This window comes from Harpia harpyja, chromosome 10 (genome assembly GCF_026419915.1).
Source record: "Harpia harpyja isolate bHarHar1 chromosome 10, bHarHar1 primary haplotype, whole genome shotgun sequence".
Taxonomy (NCBI): Eukaryota; Metazoa; Chordata; class Aves; order Accipitriformes; family Accipitridae; genus Harpia; species Harpia harpyja.
Window position 1 is genome coordinate 42207432 of NC_068949.1, and position 17960 is coordinate 42225391.

At 37.8% G+C, this 17960-nt stretch overlaps 1 protein-coding gene across 1 annotated transcript in view; it reads right to left on the reverse strand.

Annotated features, from left to right (window-relative positions):
* The window catches only part of CPXM2 (carboxypeptidase X, M14 family member 2), an 80127-nt gene that overhangs the window by 15605 nt on the left and 46562 nt on the right, over positions 1-17960 (reverse strand). The window contains exons 4-9 of the mRNA XM_052799588.1: positions 17178-17262; positions 16480-16630; positions 8563-8651; positions 3143-3266; positions 1485-1681; positions 435-614 (exon numbers count right to left, since the gene is read on the reverse strand). Coding sequence (XP_052655548.1) covers positions 435-614; positions 1485-1681; positions 3143-3266; positions 8563-8651; positions 16480-16630; positions 17178-17262 — 826 coding nt within the window. The remainder of the gene's footprint in view (positions 1-434; positions 615-1484; positions 1682-3142; positions 3267-8562; positions 8652-16479; positions 16631-17177; positions 17263-17960) is intronic.

Genomic DNA, 17960 nt, shown 5'->3' on the forward strand with positions numbered 1-17960 from the left:
ATAAGAATATATTTCAAGTAAGAACAAATAAGAAAACCCCAGGAGAAATTTGTATGGCGACTGAGTTTGCAGAGCTCATCTACGTCGCAAAACTAGGGAGAAGCCCGATTCACGGGACTGAGCCCTGCGGTGGATTCTCTTTGTCTACCTGTTGCTGCCTGAAAGTTGGGTATCGAGTCCTCCAGGTTCTCATAATTGCCAAGGGAAAAGAGAATCATCCAGGCAGCAGTTCCCTTCCCAAGGGCTGTCTCTAAAATATGGGGGTGAATGGTACTTTTCTGGCACATTTTTATTTCCTGACAAGGAAACCTAGACAGGTAGCTTAGGTCAGGTATGTAACTTCACCCACAAGTTACTAATTTCTTGAGAAGTGCAAAGCTCGCTCTTTCAGCATGCCCCAGCCTTTGTGTTCCCTGCTCTCTGGTCTTACTCACGGTGGCATTTTCAGACAGGTACCAGTCGGGGATTGGGATGTGATGGTTTGGAACTTTTCTTTTACTCTTCTTCTGATCTTCCGACTCCCAGAGCAAAGAGTTTAAATCAGGGAAATTATTGTTGATGTCAATGCCGTCCTGAGTCCATCGTCCTAAAGACCAGCCCCCTAATTCTGAACCCTTAGGTTTAAAGAAAAAGGGAGAAAAAATATCATTCAGAAAAAATATCAGTCAGAATACGACAACCTGTGAGCCCTCAGCAAAGTATTTGGGGATGTGTCAGAGAGAATTCTATACAGAAAAATGAAAGGATGAATTTGATTAACTGAAGTGAATAACTGGCTTTTTTTCATTTTGTACGAAACCTTGAATGAGGTGAAGCAAAGCCCATGAAAAATTACTTGGGGTTAGCCAAAATATTCTGGTTTGTTTTCAAGGTTTCTATGTAAGACTGGTTTTCCTGTGGGTTGCAATGGAGATAGCATATATTCCCTTCCACAGCTGTGAGTGCAAATTTTGTATTCCTGTCTTGTACAGACTGCCCAGGAACATTTTCCAGTATATTTGACGAGCCCCTGCAATTTTTCCTCCTGGTGTCTGTCTTCTTCCAGACTGAATTATTACAATGCCCAACACATTGTGCTCTCCTTAAAGATGCGTTATTAAATTTCAGCTGCGGAGGAATGCAAATTTTCATGTGCTTAGCTTGGTTTCTCATGAGAAACAGACTGCATGAATTTTCCATTTTCCATAATGGTGTTCCCATTGATCTATACACCTCGGTATGGTTTGTTCTGGCAGTCTTCGTGACCCTCCTTTCTATACACATCTTCCTGTTAGCCAATGTCACATAGAATACTGTTTCTTTCAGCTTTTTTTCCCCCGAGTAAGATGTTTCAGTGGTTTGTGTTTGCTTTGATGTGTTTGGGGTTTTTTTTATTTTGATTGCTTGTAAAATATGATCTTTGAAAAAAAAAATGACAACAGGAGCATGTTTCGTTCATCTAATAGACGTAAAATAACTCCTTGATATGTTCATAATCATATTACCGCTTTATATGCCTTGTCATATCCATCTGGGTTGACTGAGGGCAGGAGGTGGATTCTGGTATCCTCAATGAGATGTACAATGCGTGGGTTCCCAGCCAGGTATTCTTGGCACATAAACTGCATTAGCAAAAGGATTAGCTCGCGTCCAAGCACTTCATTCCCATGAGCTCCTGCAATGTACCGAAATTCTGGTTCACCTGTTGAAAACATATGGAGCAGAAGCGGTGTCAGAGCAGCAAATCAAATATCTAACCAAATTTCATTGATGTCAATCAGCAACATTTCGCTTAAGGGGAGTTGGAAAAATGTTTTAACTGAACAAACGATAGATGAAAATGTAACTGTACAGAAACAAATAATTACTTTCTGTTGCTATTTTAGAAGAACAGGCTTATGTATCAGTGATATCTTAAGCTGCCATGTAAAACCCCCAAAACCCATTTTCCATGAAAGGCATTTTTAATTATACTCACAATTTCAGCATGTTACAGGCAGATTTTAAAAGTTCTGATAGTCTAAAAATAACATGAAAAATACATTGCTAGTAGTTCTTTGCGACAGATGTTAAGGCTCTTAAAAGGTAACAGCCAGTAACTGTACATAATTGATCTCTGACTTCACACGCTCCTTTTCCTTCACTCATCAAAAAACAGGTTCACATATATTTTTCAAGGTTATAGTGAATGGCACAATACTTGCACTCAATTACAAAATACTTCAGAGATTATTAGGAATAGTGCCAGCTATTAAAAAACTCCCTGTAATTTCGTTGTCCTTTGGATGAATAACACTTGCAAACATTAACAGGACAGACCCTAACTGGCCAAGCTATGGCTTGTGGCTGGATCCACCCTCCCAATTTGTCTGGCCCATGACACACTCCTTGCATTTTCTGCAGGACTCTCAAAAATAGGTAAGCGGACAGAGCAGATTAGATGAATTATTCTGGTGTTAACATCTGACATTCAGAGACTGTAGTCTAAGGTCAACGCCAAGTCTACGGAGAGATTACGTCTATTGTGCTCCATCCCTTATGGCAAAGGAGAGAGATGTCTTAGGAGCATGTTGCAGCACTCTTCCTTGCATGGAATGAACACGTATCGGGGTATTTATGGACACAGCAAAGCACAAGACACCTTTATTCTCACAGCTGCCTCAGGCACTGTCACAGTGAGATCTTCATTTTTCTCCACAGAAGGGCCAAAGACTGAATGAGTTTCTATTCTGAAGAACTATATCACCGTAGGAAATTGTACCCCACTACTCACCAGTGAAAGGTGATTTGTGAGGTTTGACCTGTCCTTACTTGCAATGCATTCACCCATATAAAAAAGGTAAATTTCTATCCAAAGCTACATAAATCCCGAAAACTAAAATCCATTCCCCAGTACTAAAAATCACTTTTAGTTATTGTAAAGAATAAAACTCATTATCATTAAAGAATTTGATCCCACATTCAAAATGCCTTCTATTTGCGCTCACCCTCCTCTTCCCAATTTAGAAATACAGCGCTGAAGTTCCTCCCACATACATTTGAAATCTTTGCTGCCATGAATATAATTCCATCAGTGATAATTACTGCAGATACAGAGAATGAGGATAAAAAAAAAGCCACATTCCAACACCCGTCAACAGATTTAGTTAGACTAAATCCTAACCAACTTCGTGTTCTCCTGGGTTGTCAGAAATCTCGACAGCATACAGCTTTAGTCCTTGGTTACTTTTTCCAATATTGTAAATTCTTGTGATATTCGGGCACATTTTGTTCACAGTCTTCATCAACTGCCAACAACAAAAAAATGACATATAGTTAGACAATGCAGCATCAAAATAGATCCACGATTAATTACTTCATTCCAAATTGGTTGTGGCAAAATCTCTTCATTTTCTTTTCTGATTATTTCTTAGTTGTAAAAGCTTTATGTTTAGTTAATGAATTTATGTTGTGTGGTAATTCACACAAATAATGTTTATTCTGCTGGAACAAGCTGAATAGCCTGCTGAAACACTACAGCATAGGTGAGGTTTGAGATCTTTCTTACATGAGATGCATTTGTAATATTATCACACAATTAAGGACTTGAGGGGGAAGTCCAATAGGAATAAACCCAACAGAACTACTGCTACTATACAACCAAACACATTTTGGAAACTTCGTGTGATGGAGGATAATTAGCCACCTTAACACTTCCTTCTACATACTCTGTCATTTACTATAGTTGAGTGAGTTGAGATGCCCCAGGGTGTTAGTGGCACAGCAATGCACGTACATTACAGGTTGCCACAGACACGTTCTGCCCAGTAAAGGAGATTTCTCTCTCCTTTGCCCTATGTGGCAGCAATTCAATTCAAAACAAACTAAGAGAGAATGATATCACCCACTTAAACATGATTTTTCCCAGTGAATTCTGATTACACCTGCCTCTGCTGAGGTAGAAACCAGGCCCACCCTTCTTGTATTACAATGTGAAATCTCACATGGCAAAATAGTTAGTTAAGGCAGTGTTGATGTGGCCAAAATAGTGAGATAGATATAATCTGAATTACTCCATAAACTCAACAGGATATACTCCTTCAGTAAATAACAGATTCCTCAGACTTTGCTTACCAAGTTTCAGCAAAAAATAGAATTAAAAATAGAAATGCAAACAGATGGTCTGAAGACATTCCTACCATCAAAATCTATGCTATTCATTGTTTCTGCAGATACTGCATGACATAGTTAAAAGATAATCAAATAGCCTGAGTGCTTACTGAAGTGCAGAGGGAAGATCATGGTTAAGGGTGTAGGTCTGTTTAAACCGATGAAGTTACACAGATGTGATCCAGGTAAGTATATCTGGAGTCTAAATTGTCCCACAAACAGACACTTTACTGTGGCATTTCAGGTGAATGTTAAAATTTACAAACAAGACTGAAAATTTATGTGTTAATAATAAGACGTCATTGCAAATAGCTCTAAATGACAAGAATTTACCCGTCTCGATTTTTTTTTTTTTCCATCGGAAAGCATTAAAGAAAGAAATAAGGACTTTACAGTAAATTGGAACCCTAGGGACTATTAATTAGACAATCTTTTCATAAACAAGGGTGCATACATTATTGAAGAAATATTGTAGCTTAACAAAACTCTTTACTCACATAGTGTTAATTTAGAAACAATATTAGATGATCATAAGGCTGATGATTTAAAAAATGCAATAATTAGATGTGTCTGATTCCCATGCCACCATTTAGCAAATCTAAGTGGAAACACAATTCACTTTGGGAAGAACATCATTAAAATTCCTCTCATAAAAGGCATCACTTCTATTTATAATCATGTTGCAAAGAGACCAAAAAGATGTTATTTTTGTACGTTTGTTCATCTCGCATGTTGGTTTTATATAGATCTGAGAAACTATTGCTTTTGCAAATCTAAACTCAGCACTTGTCTGAAAAACACAGTCAGTTATGCTCTTTCAGTGTATTGTCTAGTTTCATATCTACTTTTTTTCACCACAATCATCAGCATCAGTGTGCTGGTATTACAGGTACCCAGCTATTTCCATGGAACTCTTTAACATTCTGGGCATATGTAAGTGGGGATGTCATAATTTGTTGTTCCAGCTGAAACACATAGGTGAAGCCAGAAAACACTGTTTTACATTTTATAGTGTTTGATTTAAACAAGTCAATTACTAACTTTTTGAGACAGACTGCCTTAAATCATCATGGTCAACCTGCTCATAATGAACCAAAAATACTTTCAGTGGATATAGAGCTAGAGCCTCACAGACCAAAACTTATCCACGGTCTACTGCGGGGGGATTATTAGTTTATGTCCTCCTGACAAGAGGATGAAATGGATTTTTATTGGATCAGATACCACGTTTTTCTCCAATAGAGATAAATATTAGTTTTTTCACTCTGCCAATGAGTACAGATACCGCATTAAAAGAAGGTCTATTTTAGCAGGCTAAACCCGGCTTTCTGTAATGTATCAAGAATGTTATTGTCTCGGTCCTGTGTTTACTAATTCCTCTCCTCACACTCCAAACTGCAGGAAACTCCCTCCTGCCTGATGTATCGCTGCATCCAGGCAGGTCCCCAAGATGCAGAACAGGGGAGATGAGCCTGTCCTCTCAGAGCTGTCTCTGAAATCAAGCTGCAGAGCAGAAGCTTTCCGAACGTGCCTGGCACTTCTGTGTGCGCAGGGTACCAAGAACATCAGTTTAGGAAAGCAGTTAAAAGGATGTTAAATGTTCATTACTAGTGAGAAAAATGCCTAGAACCAAGTTCAAAGTATGTTACAATCAGTGGAAATATTTGTATTGGCCTCAGTAAACTCTCCATCATCTCTTTAATTGCAAGCATGTGATTACTTTCCGAGTCAAACAAAGAACCTTTCCTGAATTAGGGCCTCTGGAGTAGACTTCACTGTGGCTCTTTTGATAACAGTATGGATATAGTAATGTAGTTAAATGTTTATATGTAAATACAATACTGAAAATGAACATATTTCATATTTGCTTTTCTCATACTCATTTCGTACAAACGGCACAATAGGTCACCTGAAATGTCACAGTGTTTTCTTTGGGCTTTGTACAAACTGTCAAAGACAATTGATGATAACAGTCAGTCAGGGCTTTATTAACAACCAGCAGGACTGTAAAACACTTCCACAATTACATTCACTAACAGTTCTTATTTGACAGTTCCTATTTGTTTGTCACTACCAATTATTTACCCTATTAGCGCCCTGGAAAAAGACTGCGTGCAGTCTTTGAAGAAGCCCTGCAAAACTGGCCTCTGAAGGTCCAATTCCTCCATTTTGCAGGAAAGGTGGGTTAAATGTAGCTCTCAGTGCCATCTACGCTTAGAGGAGGCAAAAGGATTGTCAGTCAATGCCTTTCAGGTTAGGGCTATTCTTTATCCTTTGTGGAGATCATAGAATTATAGGATCGTTTAGGTTGGAAAAGACCCTTAGGATCATGGCATCCAACTGTTAAGCTAACTCTACCAAGATCTCTGTATTTCTTGTTCTGCTGTGAGCCAAAACAGAAACGACCTCCTCCTTGAGCGTGGAGACTATCAGATAGAGGCTGCCAACCTGGCATTGCATGCAACCTTGGAAGTTGCTGGGTATCGCTCTAGCCTTCTACATTTGGTTGTTTAACCCTCAAATAAACCTGTTCAATTGGTAATGGATACTGTGCTCTTCAATGTTCTGTATTATTGTTACATCAAGTCCATAAACACAGCTGACCGTGAAGAGCCACACAAGATTTCAGGGGTGCTTGGAGTCTGGCCTGTCCAAAGATATGAGTCACATCCAGTTAAATGGATTTCAAAATTAACAATCCTATTTCCTAAGAAAGGTACGACCTGGGTTTGTTGTTTCAAAGACAAGGTTGTACTCAAATGTCCATCTCAAACTATTTCTGGGGATATCTATCCTACCGTTTTAACAGCTTCCTATACAGCATGAATACATCATGTAAATATTTTGGACTGTAAGACAATCCTGACTTCTGCATACAAGGTACAGCAAGCGTTGCCATAAACTGAAAGAAGAAACTTGAATGCTCTTTTAAGAGAAAAAATTGGTACTATAAATTGTATCTTCCCAAAAAGAGAGTTCTATTAAAATAATCTGACACTGAGAAAATCCCTCTCTCTCACAAATACTTGACATATTGCAATGTAATGTAATGCTTCCAAAACATGGCCCAGGGAACACCCTCTCCTCCTCCTTCTTCAGCATTTATAATAAATAACATCAAAGAACAGTGTTTTTCTAAGATGGTTGGCAGTGAAGCAGCTAACAAAACTGACAATAATGCACAGGGTTTGTTTTTTTTTTTTTAAAGTTTAAGTTGACTCTGGAAATTGACAGTTATTGTTCCATTTTACACTCAGGAAAGAAATTATGAAGTTCTGAGAATAGTTTTGGGGATATAAGACTTATTGCAACCCAACCCACAATCTTCTGCCTACTAGCAGCAGAACCCAATTAGAATCCAATGATCTCTAAACAAATTAACTGCTTTGACACAGAGAAAACCAGAAATTGGGAGAGCACAGTCAAAGACAGCTCACAACTGACCAGCTCTTAGCCACAGTTGCAATTTTTCTACTTGTATGAAAAGTGGAAAAATATTCTGGTTGAAAGCTGTGGTTTTTTCCCCAGAGATATTTCTAACCTGACCAACCTGTCCTTCTGCAATGAGAATCTAAAATACACTTTATTTTATTGTTCTTGACAGTAATTATGCCAATTGAGTTTCTACTTGTCTAATCTTTGTGCTAAGAAATATAGGCCACGAAATCTCTACCGAAATAAATGTGTGACTCAGTACACAATTGCTCAATAAAAATGAATGGTGATTCATGCAGTATAAATACATTGAAAATTCAGCACACAGCAAATGATTCACACACTTCAAGTCCAAACATATTATCTTCATAGTTGAAGAGAAAGCAGGCAGAAATATTACTTTAGGACAACCCTCACCTATGCCTGTGGTGATATGAAGCAAGATTAAAAATAATAACAAAAAGAACAGCAAGGTTGCCTAATTGAAGTTAAAGGAACAAGATTAACAAGGCTAGTAGATTTAAAGTTATGCTAACAGGATTTTTTTTTTCCCTAGTGTTTTTTTGGTGAGTTTTTGCTCGTTTTCACAACTATGAATACAGAATTGGACTTTGTATAGTTTATTCTACTTATCCAAACCCACTGAAATATAGGAGAATCCTGATGGCTAAGTCAGGGTCAAATCTGAAAGGAGAAACCACTGTAACATTCACCACTCAAATATATATGTAAGAAAAATCATGGCACATTATGTGTAAAACCTCCCTCTGTCACGTAGTGTCACCTGTTTAAGGTTAGATGATGTACAAATTAAGACTTTGGGATTTTAATAGATTGTTGCTTTTAATAGATTAAAACAGAAAAAAAAAAGATTTCTTTAAATAAATTGCACCATTTAATAGTATTTTTAACAGGTAGAATTCAGATTCCATAAAAGCTCAAAAGCTTGCACCCATCCACCCTCCATCCAGGAGGTCACACACCAGCTTCTTTGCCTACCTGCCTCATTTCCTTGTAGTTGTGATGCTTAAAGTCAAGATTATCTGTGGTTGTCATTTCATTTCTTCTGTGGTAATAATTATTTGGGTCTGAGAAAAGAAATAAAAGAATTTTCATGTGCTTATGAATTTCAAATATAAAGATGCTTAGCCATAATGCATGCAAGGAACATGGAAATCTGAATTCCACTGTCCTACATGTATTTAAAACAGGTTTTCAAAAGAAAAGCTCAAAGAAACAGCAAATTTGAAATATTTCTAATTACTGCACAAATCAGCTTATATAGATCCAAACGAAAGCAAGGAGGCAGCAGGCATCAGCTTGCTAGACAGCTACTCTACACGAACAACTAAACTTCAACAGAAGAGCAGAAGGGTATCCTTAGGCTACAGAAGAGGGCAAAAGACACTGGAAAATGATGAGTCACATGCAAGATAAAAGAGTGGGAAAAAAAATCACATCAGAGGAAAAAGCCCCAGTAAATGTTTTGTGTCTACTTGATTAATTTAGTATTACAAGGAATTATCTTTTAGTTTTCTTGATGGCTATTTTCAGAGTCTATGCACTGCTTGCAAAATACAGAAAGGATCTACTGTGCACATTAAAAATTCCTGATTATTTTCCTAAACACTGTTTATGAAAGTCAGAGGCTTTTGTTACTTTAAAATCAGCATATTCATTTCTATACGGATATAATTCATAGTTTGATACTTCAAAGCACACAAAGGAGAACATGCGGATAGAACAAAAACCTTTGTGTCCTTGACTGTCCAGGCCATTCACCTGGGCAAAAAAACAGGCCAAGACTGTTAGGGCTCAGCTTTATATTTCCTGATATGTGTGCTCCTAGCCTAATCTACTATGACCTATTTTTAGAGATAAACAAGTCTATTTGGAAAACATCAGACACATTCCTCAATTTGCCATATCTGGGATGTCTGGAATTTTGAGTAATTGTTTGTCAAACCAGTGGTTGTCATGCTGTTATGAAAAATTGTTTCCCTCTGCACAAAATCATCTTCATTTGGTTTAAAATTATTGGAAAAAAGCCAAATATGAAAGCCTAAATGTTATCCTGTCTCATTGCAACGCAGCCATAAGACACTGTCTCTAGAGAAGAAAAATGATTTTTTTTTTTTAAACAGTATCACCTATCAGTTGTGACTTTTTGGGGGGAAAACAAGCATAATTATTAGTAGGAAGAATACGTAGATACTATTCTGCAACAACATTTAATGAAATTATGGAAAAATCATAACACTTAAAAATACCTTATAACTTGACATTTTTAAGCTTCATATTTCTGACATTGTAACCTCTAAATTCTCTAACTTATTCTTCCCATAAAATTCTAAAAGTATTTAGGGTTTTTTTATGTGGAAGGAAAGTAAAATTTGAACTATTTAAGTTATTTATGAAATGAAACACGGAAGTTCCATTAAGCTTCGCTGTAACATTACCCATATTCTCTACCACTTATTTACTCTTCATTCACATGCTTGTCTTCACTTCCATTCCCTAATCTACAGCAGAAATACTGGAAGGTCAGTTGAATGCTGCTCTACAAATACGACTGAAAAATGTCAAAAAACCATCTTGTTCAACAAAATCTGGTTGTTCAATGCAGTTTGTCCTTTCCAGTGAGAACTTATTCTATAACAAAACCACCTGGAAATGGATTTGAATTGGAGCCTAATCAGGTGAGGAAACAAGATTTGCTTATTTAAAAAAAAAAAAAAGTTTTGAAGAATCAAGAGGGTTAGGTTTCACATAATTCACCTGCATTTTTAGGTCTTCTTTCCAACTTAACTGCAGGCTAAATTGATGCAAGGCCACCGACAGCAACAATGCTGCACTAACCCTGCAGATGACTCTGGAAAGCCAAACCCTTAAAGGTCAACCCATGTTAATGCATGGAAATTACTCTTTAATATATTGATGACTGAGAAATGGAAATCATAAAAAACCCACTTCTAGAAAGAGACAATGTGTTTAATGCCACACAGAATATGTTCACCATTGTAAAAATATCCCTCTGTTGTAAAAATACAAAAATAAACATCATAAAACCGCCAAGATGTTGAAGGCTTTCTCTATTACCACGAGCCAAAACATACAGCAACTGATACTTTTTCCTAATACTTTAATCCCATTCCTTTCAAAATCTGGCACTTTTTCCATACATCAAACATTAATATCATGGGAATGACTGTGAATGCTGTAGAGTTGGTGGAAACTTAAAAAAGTTGTACAATGAGAATGATTGGATCTCTGGTCCTTCCTCAAAAACTGCACAATTTGACAGCTCCCTAGAGAATTAACACTCGTATTTTGCCAGGCTCTGCTGCGAGTCTGCTTCGATCACTGTATTTCTGCTGCAGCAGGAATACAGATTAGAAAATTAAAAGCTAAAATGTAGAAAGGCGTACCAGTCTTGCACACAGCTAGTTAGGTCCACTTTGGCAAAAATTATTTTCTTTTATAAAACATAGAATAAGAGACTAAGAAACTCAAACCACAGAAGAATTAGAATTGAAATACACTCATCTATTCATGGCACTACCTCAGACAGCCTTTCCTCCAAGGAGAAAAGATCCTGCCAAACCATGGCACTCCCATTTATACAGAGGAATATATTAGGTTTTTCTACCACTAATCTATCTTTACGTTACCAGTAGAGTTAATTAAGTTTGCAGGTAGAGGTAGCTTGTTACCTTCATACTTCTGTTTTTTGTAATGGAAAGGTATGAAGTGAGCTTTGCAATAACTTGAAGATGGAATCAATGCTCACAAAACAATATTATCAAAATGTTCTCCTTTAGTAAGTAAAACTTGCATCCATTCCCAACATGATTTGTTCATATGCTTCATTCTCACAGAAGTCCTGCCGTGAGTTGTATGGTATTGTACTGATAGAGCTTGCAAGCTCAGAAGTGGTGCTCATATGGTGCTCCAAATGGACAAGATAATGAAGTCAATCCAAGTGATTTAGATAAGTTTTTAATAGAAATAATATTCTAGTCTAAATCCTTTAGACTGCCTTAAAAATGAGCCATTTTGCAAATGACTGATTTATTCATTTCCATGTAATATAAATGAATTTGACTTGTCTTCACAAAATTGAACATGTCACAGGCATCACACGTGTAATCTTGAAAAAATCCGCTGGCAGACATATCAGATGATTTTAAGTTTTCTTCCACATGATCTATTTCGTGTCAGTCACAAGCATTAACATTTCACATTAAATCAGCAATGAAATAATATTCTTCAACTATGGATGGATTCTTTTCTATATATCTTGATGTATAGTCCAATACCAAACAACTAATTCCAGTTAAGCATAATGAATGATAATAATGGCTAAAAGAAAACCCAAACTCTCAACCCGCAGTAGTTGCTTCTTAAAGGTTTTCTACCAACATTTGATATTTCTAATGAATTCCTACAGTTTGATTCTGATAATAATGGTAATTCTGAGGATTGTTAATACTTCAGAATAGTATACACTTCATTTTACAAATAAAATATGAAAGAAAACCTTTACAAAGAAAATACGAAAGAAAACCTTTTAATGACACCCATGGCTTTGCTGGGGGATGTTACACATCTGTCTTGATGACTATGGAGAAATATAATACATTGGCCTTTCCCAGGAGGTTTATTTAATTTGGTCTCATTTTTATTCAGTCTTTGCTCAGGCAAACTCCCCAAAAAGCTTTAAATTGCCCAAGATTAAGTTTTAGTTTTTCAATGACAAAAGCAGAACACAAGGAGAGACTGTCACTCTAAGCAAAAATTTACTCTCACAAGTAGTTCGCTGAATTTAGTACTGCTGTATACACGATCACTTATCATGAAAGATACTTGTAGAAAGTCAGTTTTATACAAAATAAGCACACTTCTAGACTTAACTGGGTAGCCTGGCAAATAAGAGACAAGCAATGAAAATATCACTGAATGATGCATCCACTGCAAAACACAGTACTCCATTACAGAGTAGTTAAAGTTCATTTTTTATCTTGGGTTGAAAGTGATGGCGTAATCATGTTACCAATGATAGTTTTCTATATAACAATTCTTAAAAATTAAATTTCTTCACAAATTTATTGCATTAAAATAATTGCCTATTGCCTTGAATACTCTACAGTATAAATAAATGCATGAAGAGCTCTCAGCTAATTTTCTCCTATCTCTGGGTACTTTTGATCATCTGCATTTTCTTTTTGATTTTCCTTGGGTTTGAGAAAGAACAGGCAAGGAAAAGTACATCCATCCCTCTGAGGCAACTGCAAAAGATTGTGAGTGTCAGTCTACATCTATGTAAATACCAGCATTTCTGGAAACTGGAGAGAGAATTAAATGCTGGTGCTTTTGTCCTCTTTTTCCCCAGCAAGAAATGGCAGCACTGATCCTCTCCTATAGGTAGGATTTTCTGGCATCTTTCCTCCACAGCTCAACGTTTTTCCTTTGGTGAAACAGCAAATCACTTCTGTTGCCTGAAAGACGGTTCTGACACAGTTGGATAACACAGTTTTCTTTGTAGAGCTACTGTAATAGTCTAGAAAAGGTTGTTTGTCAAAACTAGCCTACAATACACCGAAAATGTATGTTGTGAGTAATATATAAGCATTTCACTGATAAAAATTACAATCACCCTATGTAATACTGATTAGATAATCTGTAATTTCTCTGTTCCAATTATCTAAATAGTGTTTTCTCATGATTTGTCCAACTTTTAGCATACCTAGCATATTCAGAAGGTTTTATTAACAGAGCCCTACCCACAGGAATGGGTCCTAACTGTCTTTAACCATTTCCATCACATACTACCAGTGCTAACAAGCTTTCCTAGAATATTAATATCTTATTCAGGTTTCTTCTTTATCTGGTATTCCCTTCTTACACTCCCTTGTGAGCCTACATGATGGAAAGTTGATGCAGAGTACAGACTGAATGCAAATTGCTTAATTTATTCAGGGATTAATAAAGACATAAACTCTAACATTACAAGTTTAAAAGACAGGAAAAGAAATTCACAGTCATGCAGAGTGACTTACTTTCCTTCAGCCCCACTTTTTTTCCTTCGGGTACTTCCCTACGCCCCATCTGCCCATGCATCGTCATTGCCTCAGCAGGACACGGCGCATGGCAACTCTAAAACACGACCAAACTGCTCCTCCTGACAACTTGATTTCTTGTACGTTCACACGCATGGTGTGAATATAATCAAAACCACACCAGGTATTCAAGGAAACTGAGCATCCCATGACTTTTTTTCAAGGGTTTTGGGGCTTTGGAAAGGATAGAAGTGTGTGAACTGACAGAGGTCCACCTCCTGATTTTGATGAATTTGGGAGGCTCACTTAGTTTTATGGAGGAAACCTCTGTCAGAAAAGAACCCTTGATTTCTAGTTGCAGAGTCAATACAGTGTTTGGCAGTGCTATCAAAGAGGCTGGACCCATGGCCAAACCAGTCGGTTATTTAACTTGAAACGAGTAAGATGACACCAATAAAGGGTGAAGAAGTCCAGTTACAGGGAACTGCAAAAAACAAGTCATGTCCTACAGGAGGAAAACGTGCATGCAAAGGCCTCTGCAACCTGGGGAACAGCTTTGTTTTGAGAGCCTTGCGTGCGATGAATAAAACGAGCTAGAAGAAAGAAATGTCAGTTCTTTCTGGGCTAAAAAGACGGGTCAGCAGCTTATCAAAACCTATTAGTTCTTTCAGTCCAATTACATTTTGAATAAACACACCCATTCTCATTGTGTTTCTCAATGAATGATTCTGGTATTTTCTTTCAGGAATAAACTGAATCAGCCACTGCAGGCAATTAACTCAATAAGTGACTACCAAGAAGAAGCACTGATGCTGTTTCCACGCTAATCCAAGACCTGCAACAAGCCGTAACAGCACTCATTGCACCAGTGGTGGAAGTGCAGATATGTTCTCACCTCAGTAGCACCTTCATCCACTGATCCAGTCCCACGAAGCTGAAGGGTGACAAATACTAACACTTCAAAGCAGAATTTGGCCCTATATAGGTGTATACCCAATAAGAAACTAGTGTAAATCAGTGCTGCGCTTAATAAAAATCACCTTTCCAAATATCGACATTTTTGCTCTTTCCTCTTTAAGTACAGTTTTATAGAATAGAAAAGGATTTTGAGAATTTCCCTACAAATTGCTCTTCAAAAGAGTTTGAGTGTCATCTTTTTTATTCCCTGGAGACACCTGTGCCTGTCCTGCATGCCAGGAAAGTCACCATGCTGAAGAAAGCTACTCTTTTCCTTCAGCCTCACACCCTGTGTTATAGAGAGTGGATCCTCCGCAAACGTGCGCAGGAATTTGGGATAGATCACAGCTCTCCAACAGCCCACCAGTCCTTTCAAGAGCTGAGGGGAAATACTGGCTCTGCAATTGCCCCTCCAGGATAAAAGTTACAATGGGAAACAAGCAACGCCCAGAGCTGGATTTTTCTAAACCCACAGTTGAAATAAATCAGAATCCTACTGAAAACATGAATATTCACATACACAGGACACCCCTGGTCACTGCCATTCAAGTTCAGGATGTGTTTGTTAGCCCCAGAAAAGCAGTTGTCTAAGTGTTGCTAACCTTCACTGCTTCATGGTTAATACACCTACAGACTAAGTTTTATGACAATACTTGCCCCATGTTCTCTTTGACAGAGAATTATCCCTTCTGTGCCCTAGATTGTTGGTGGTTGTTTTTTTTCCATGCGTATTTAAATATCTAAAGGACAAAAATTAGGCTACCTCTGCTTGGCATGTGAAGACCCTACCTCAACAGTGGAATTGGAGGCAGCAAGTCTCTGAACAGCAGCAGGAACAGTTAAAGCAGTAATGATAGGCTCTGGAAAGGCAGTTCTCTTTCTGGCTCTAGTAATTCTGAAAATACTATTCATAGCCCCCTGCAAAAATAAGAGAGAGCTATCCCCAAGGTGCCAGAATTTAGGATCAAAGGGAAAAAAAGCAGATGAGAGATGTGGAATGAGTAGTGGGCAACTTAGAAAAGGTTTGAACAGTTTTTCAAATATTTATATACGTACATACACATGTAGACACAAATCCACCATAAGACTATTTACAATGTGCTTAATAGAAACATGTCTTTGCCATAATTTGCAGTATTAAATGCCCTTTTGTTTTTTTAAGTGGCCTTGTATAAGGTTTCACTTTGTATACACTGTTTAGCAAAACCCTAACTGTATTTTGCACTCATGTAAGAGAAACAGCTAACATCCGAAGCTTGTGCTAAACACCAGGTTGTGTCTTTTCCACAGTCTTTACCAAGGATAGAGCCATTTACCTTCACCTGAGACTTACCAGGGATCATGCCTGATTCAGTAACACTTGAAATTTGCTAGAAATTCTTTACATCCCCAACTGCCTTCCCTCCCCCTACAAGATAAGCACTAGTTCAGTCACAGTATTTGCCTTCAGATTAATTCAGAGAAATTCTATGGCCTGTACAATGAAATAATAATTTTAAAAAAAAAAAATCAAACTACATAATTATGATGGTTCTTTCTTGCCTTAGAAGCTTAAGACTTCTGCAAGTGACTGTAATGTAATTCTGTTGCCTCTAGTACATGTGCACTCAGTAAGATTAATTGCATTGCACTTCAGCCCAAACAACAGAGAAATCTTGTTAGATCATCCATGCAATTTTGTTTTATTAATAAAGCCACTTATAGATACTATGCGGTTGCATTTGAAGAGTTATCCTGATACCGTCTGTGTAGACGGACAGATCGTCTCATTTCTTTCTGCATAACTCTACTCACTAAAGACAAGCATTATATCAAAAAAAGCTCACATATCCAAAGGAAATAAAATTTCTGAGTCTTGGCACAGGCAGCCATGTCAACATCAACTGAGAAAGACTCTTACCTGGCAAAGGACACCCTAAGATTTCCAGTCTCATACAGATGCTACCTTCTTCGAACCAGGACCGGGGGTTTATACGGATATAGCGTGCAACCAGTGGCACCGGCAACATATTGAGAACTGGGATCTCTTTCTCACTGTTTCCTTCAAAAATCTATGCAGGCCAAACATATGGAAATAGCAAGATCAGTTCTTCAAAAGTCTTTTAGCACTTTTGGTAACAGAAACAAACAAACAAAAAAAAGTCACCTGGTACAGCCCCGGGGTGATGGTGGCTCAGGCCAAAACTGCTCTTCAAAGAACGCAATCCCCCCATGCCCACCAGAGAGGGGCGAAGGGGCCAGAGCTCCACACCCTCTCTCCAACAAAAGGCACCTCACGGGCACGAGATGTCCCCAGGGACCCGCAGACTGACGCAAACCCTTGCACGAGCCATGCAACAAGAAACACGTCTCATCACAGGCAAGGCCACTGCCAGGGTGGCATTCACATCCATAGGCAGACACATGCAGATTTGTCATATAGGATATTCTGGCTCCCTCTCTATAGCATGTGATTTGCTCTTAAAAGTAGCAGGATCACTGAGAGATGTTGCCTTGTAGTCTTGCGCTGACTAATCTGGCAAATCAAAACTCCACATGGACAGTCCCCACTTTCCCATCTGTGCTTTCTTCATAAAACATCTATTTTGTTATACTCACCACATCTCCAGATTCATTTCTGACAGCAGTCCATGCATGACTGTCATTGCTCACCAATACTCTGTAAGAGGTCACCCAGTTACTCCTTGAAAAAGACAAAGAGTATCTAAGTTATTTTTTCATAACTTAGAACAACTGCAAATTGTGTTTAATGTAATAAAGCTTGTAAGACTGCTAGCAATGGAAATCCCAGTTGGCAAAGTCATGTCAACGCTTGGCTGAAAAAGTGCCATGAAAATCTAGATTCAACAGATAATTACAAAAGCCTAGCACATAGAAGCAAAAACCAAAGATAATAATCTGGAATTCCAGGAGGTGAGGGATTACTGCTCTCCTTTCCTTTTATATGCAGTTTGGGGATAAATAGCTTATCTAGAACAGATGCATCCAGTGTTCCAAAATCTTACCTTTTCAGCTACAGAACATTTCTTATTTCTGCTGTTATTATCAGAGAGAATGGAAAAAAACTCATAAATCCTCTAGGATGAAAAGCCCATGAATTTCAACCAGCAAAATTTCCATTTCTTCCAATACAAGAATGACTGGAGCCTGCAGTCATTCTTGTATTTATTAGCAATAGATAGGAAGAGAGAGACAATTCTGTCTCTGCACAGCAGAGTCCAATTGATCACAGTACTAGTGCACTGCTACTATATCTAGATCAATCTTCAGTAGGCTGATCTTTCTAGTGGCCTGTTGTCTGACTTACAGTAAAATCCCCTTTAATCTAAAAAAGCAAAATATTCATTCGTACTCAAATTGCGCCTTGTCTGTATTCAGCTA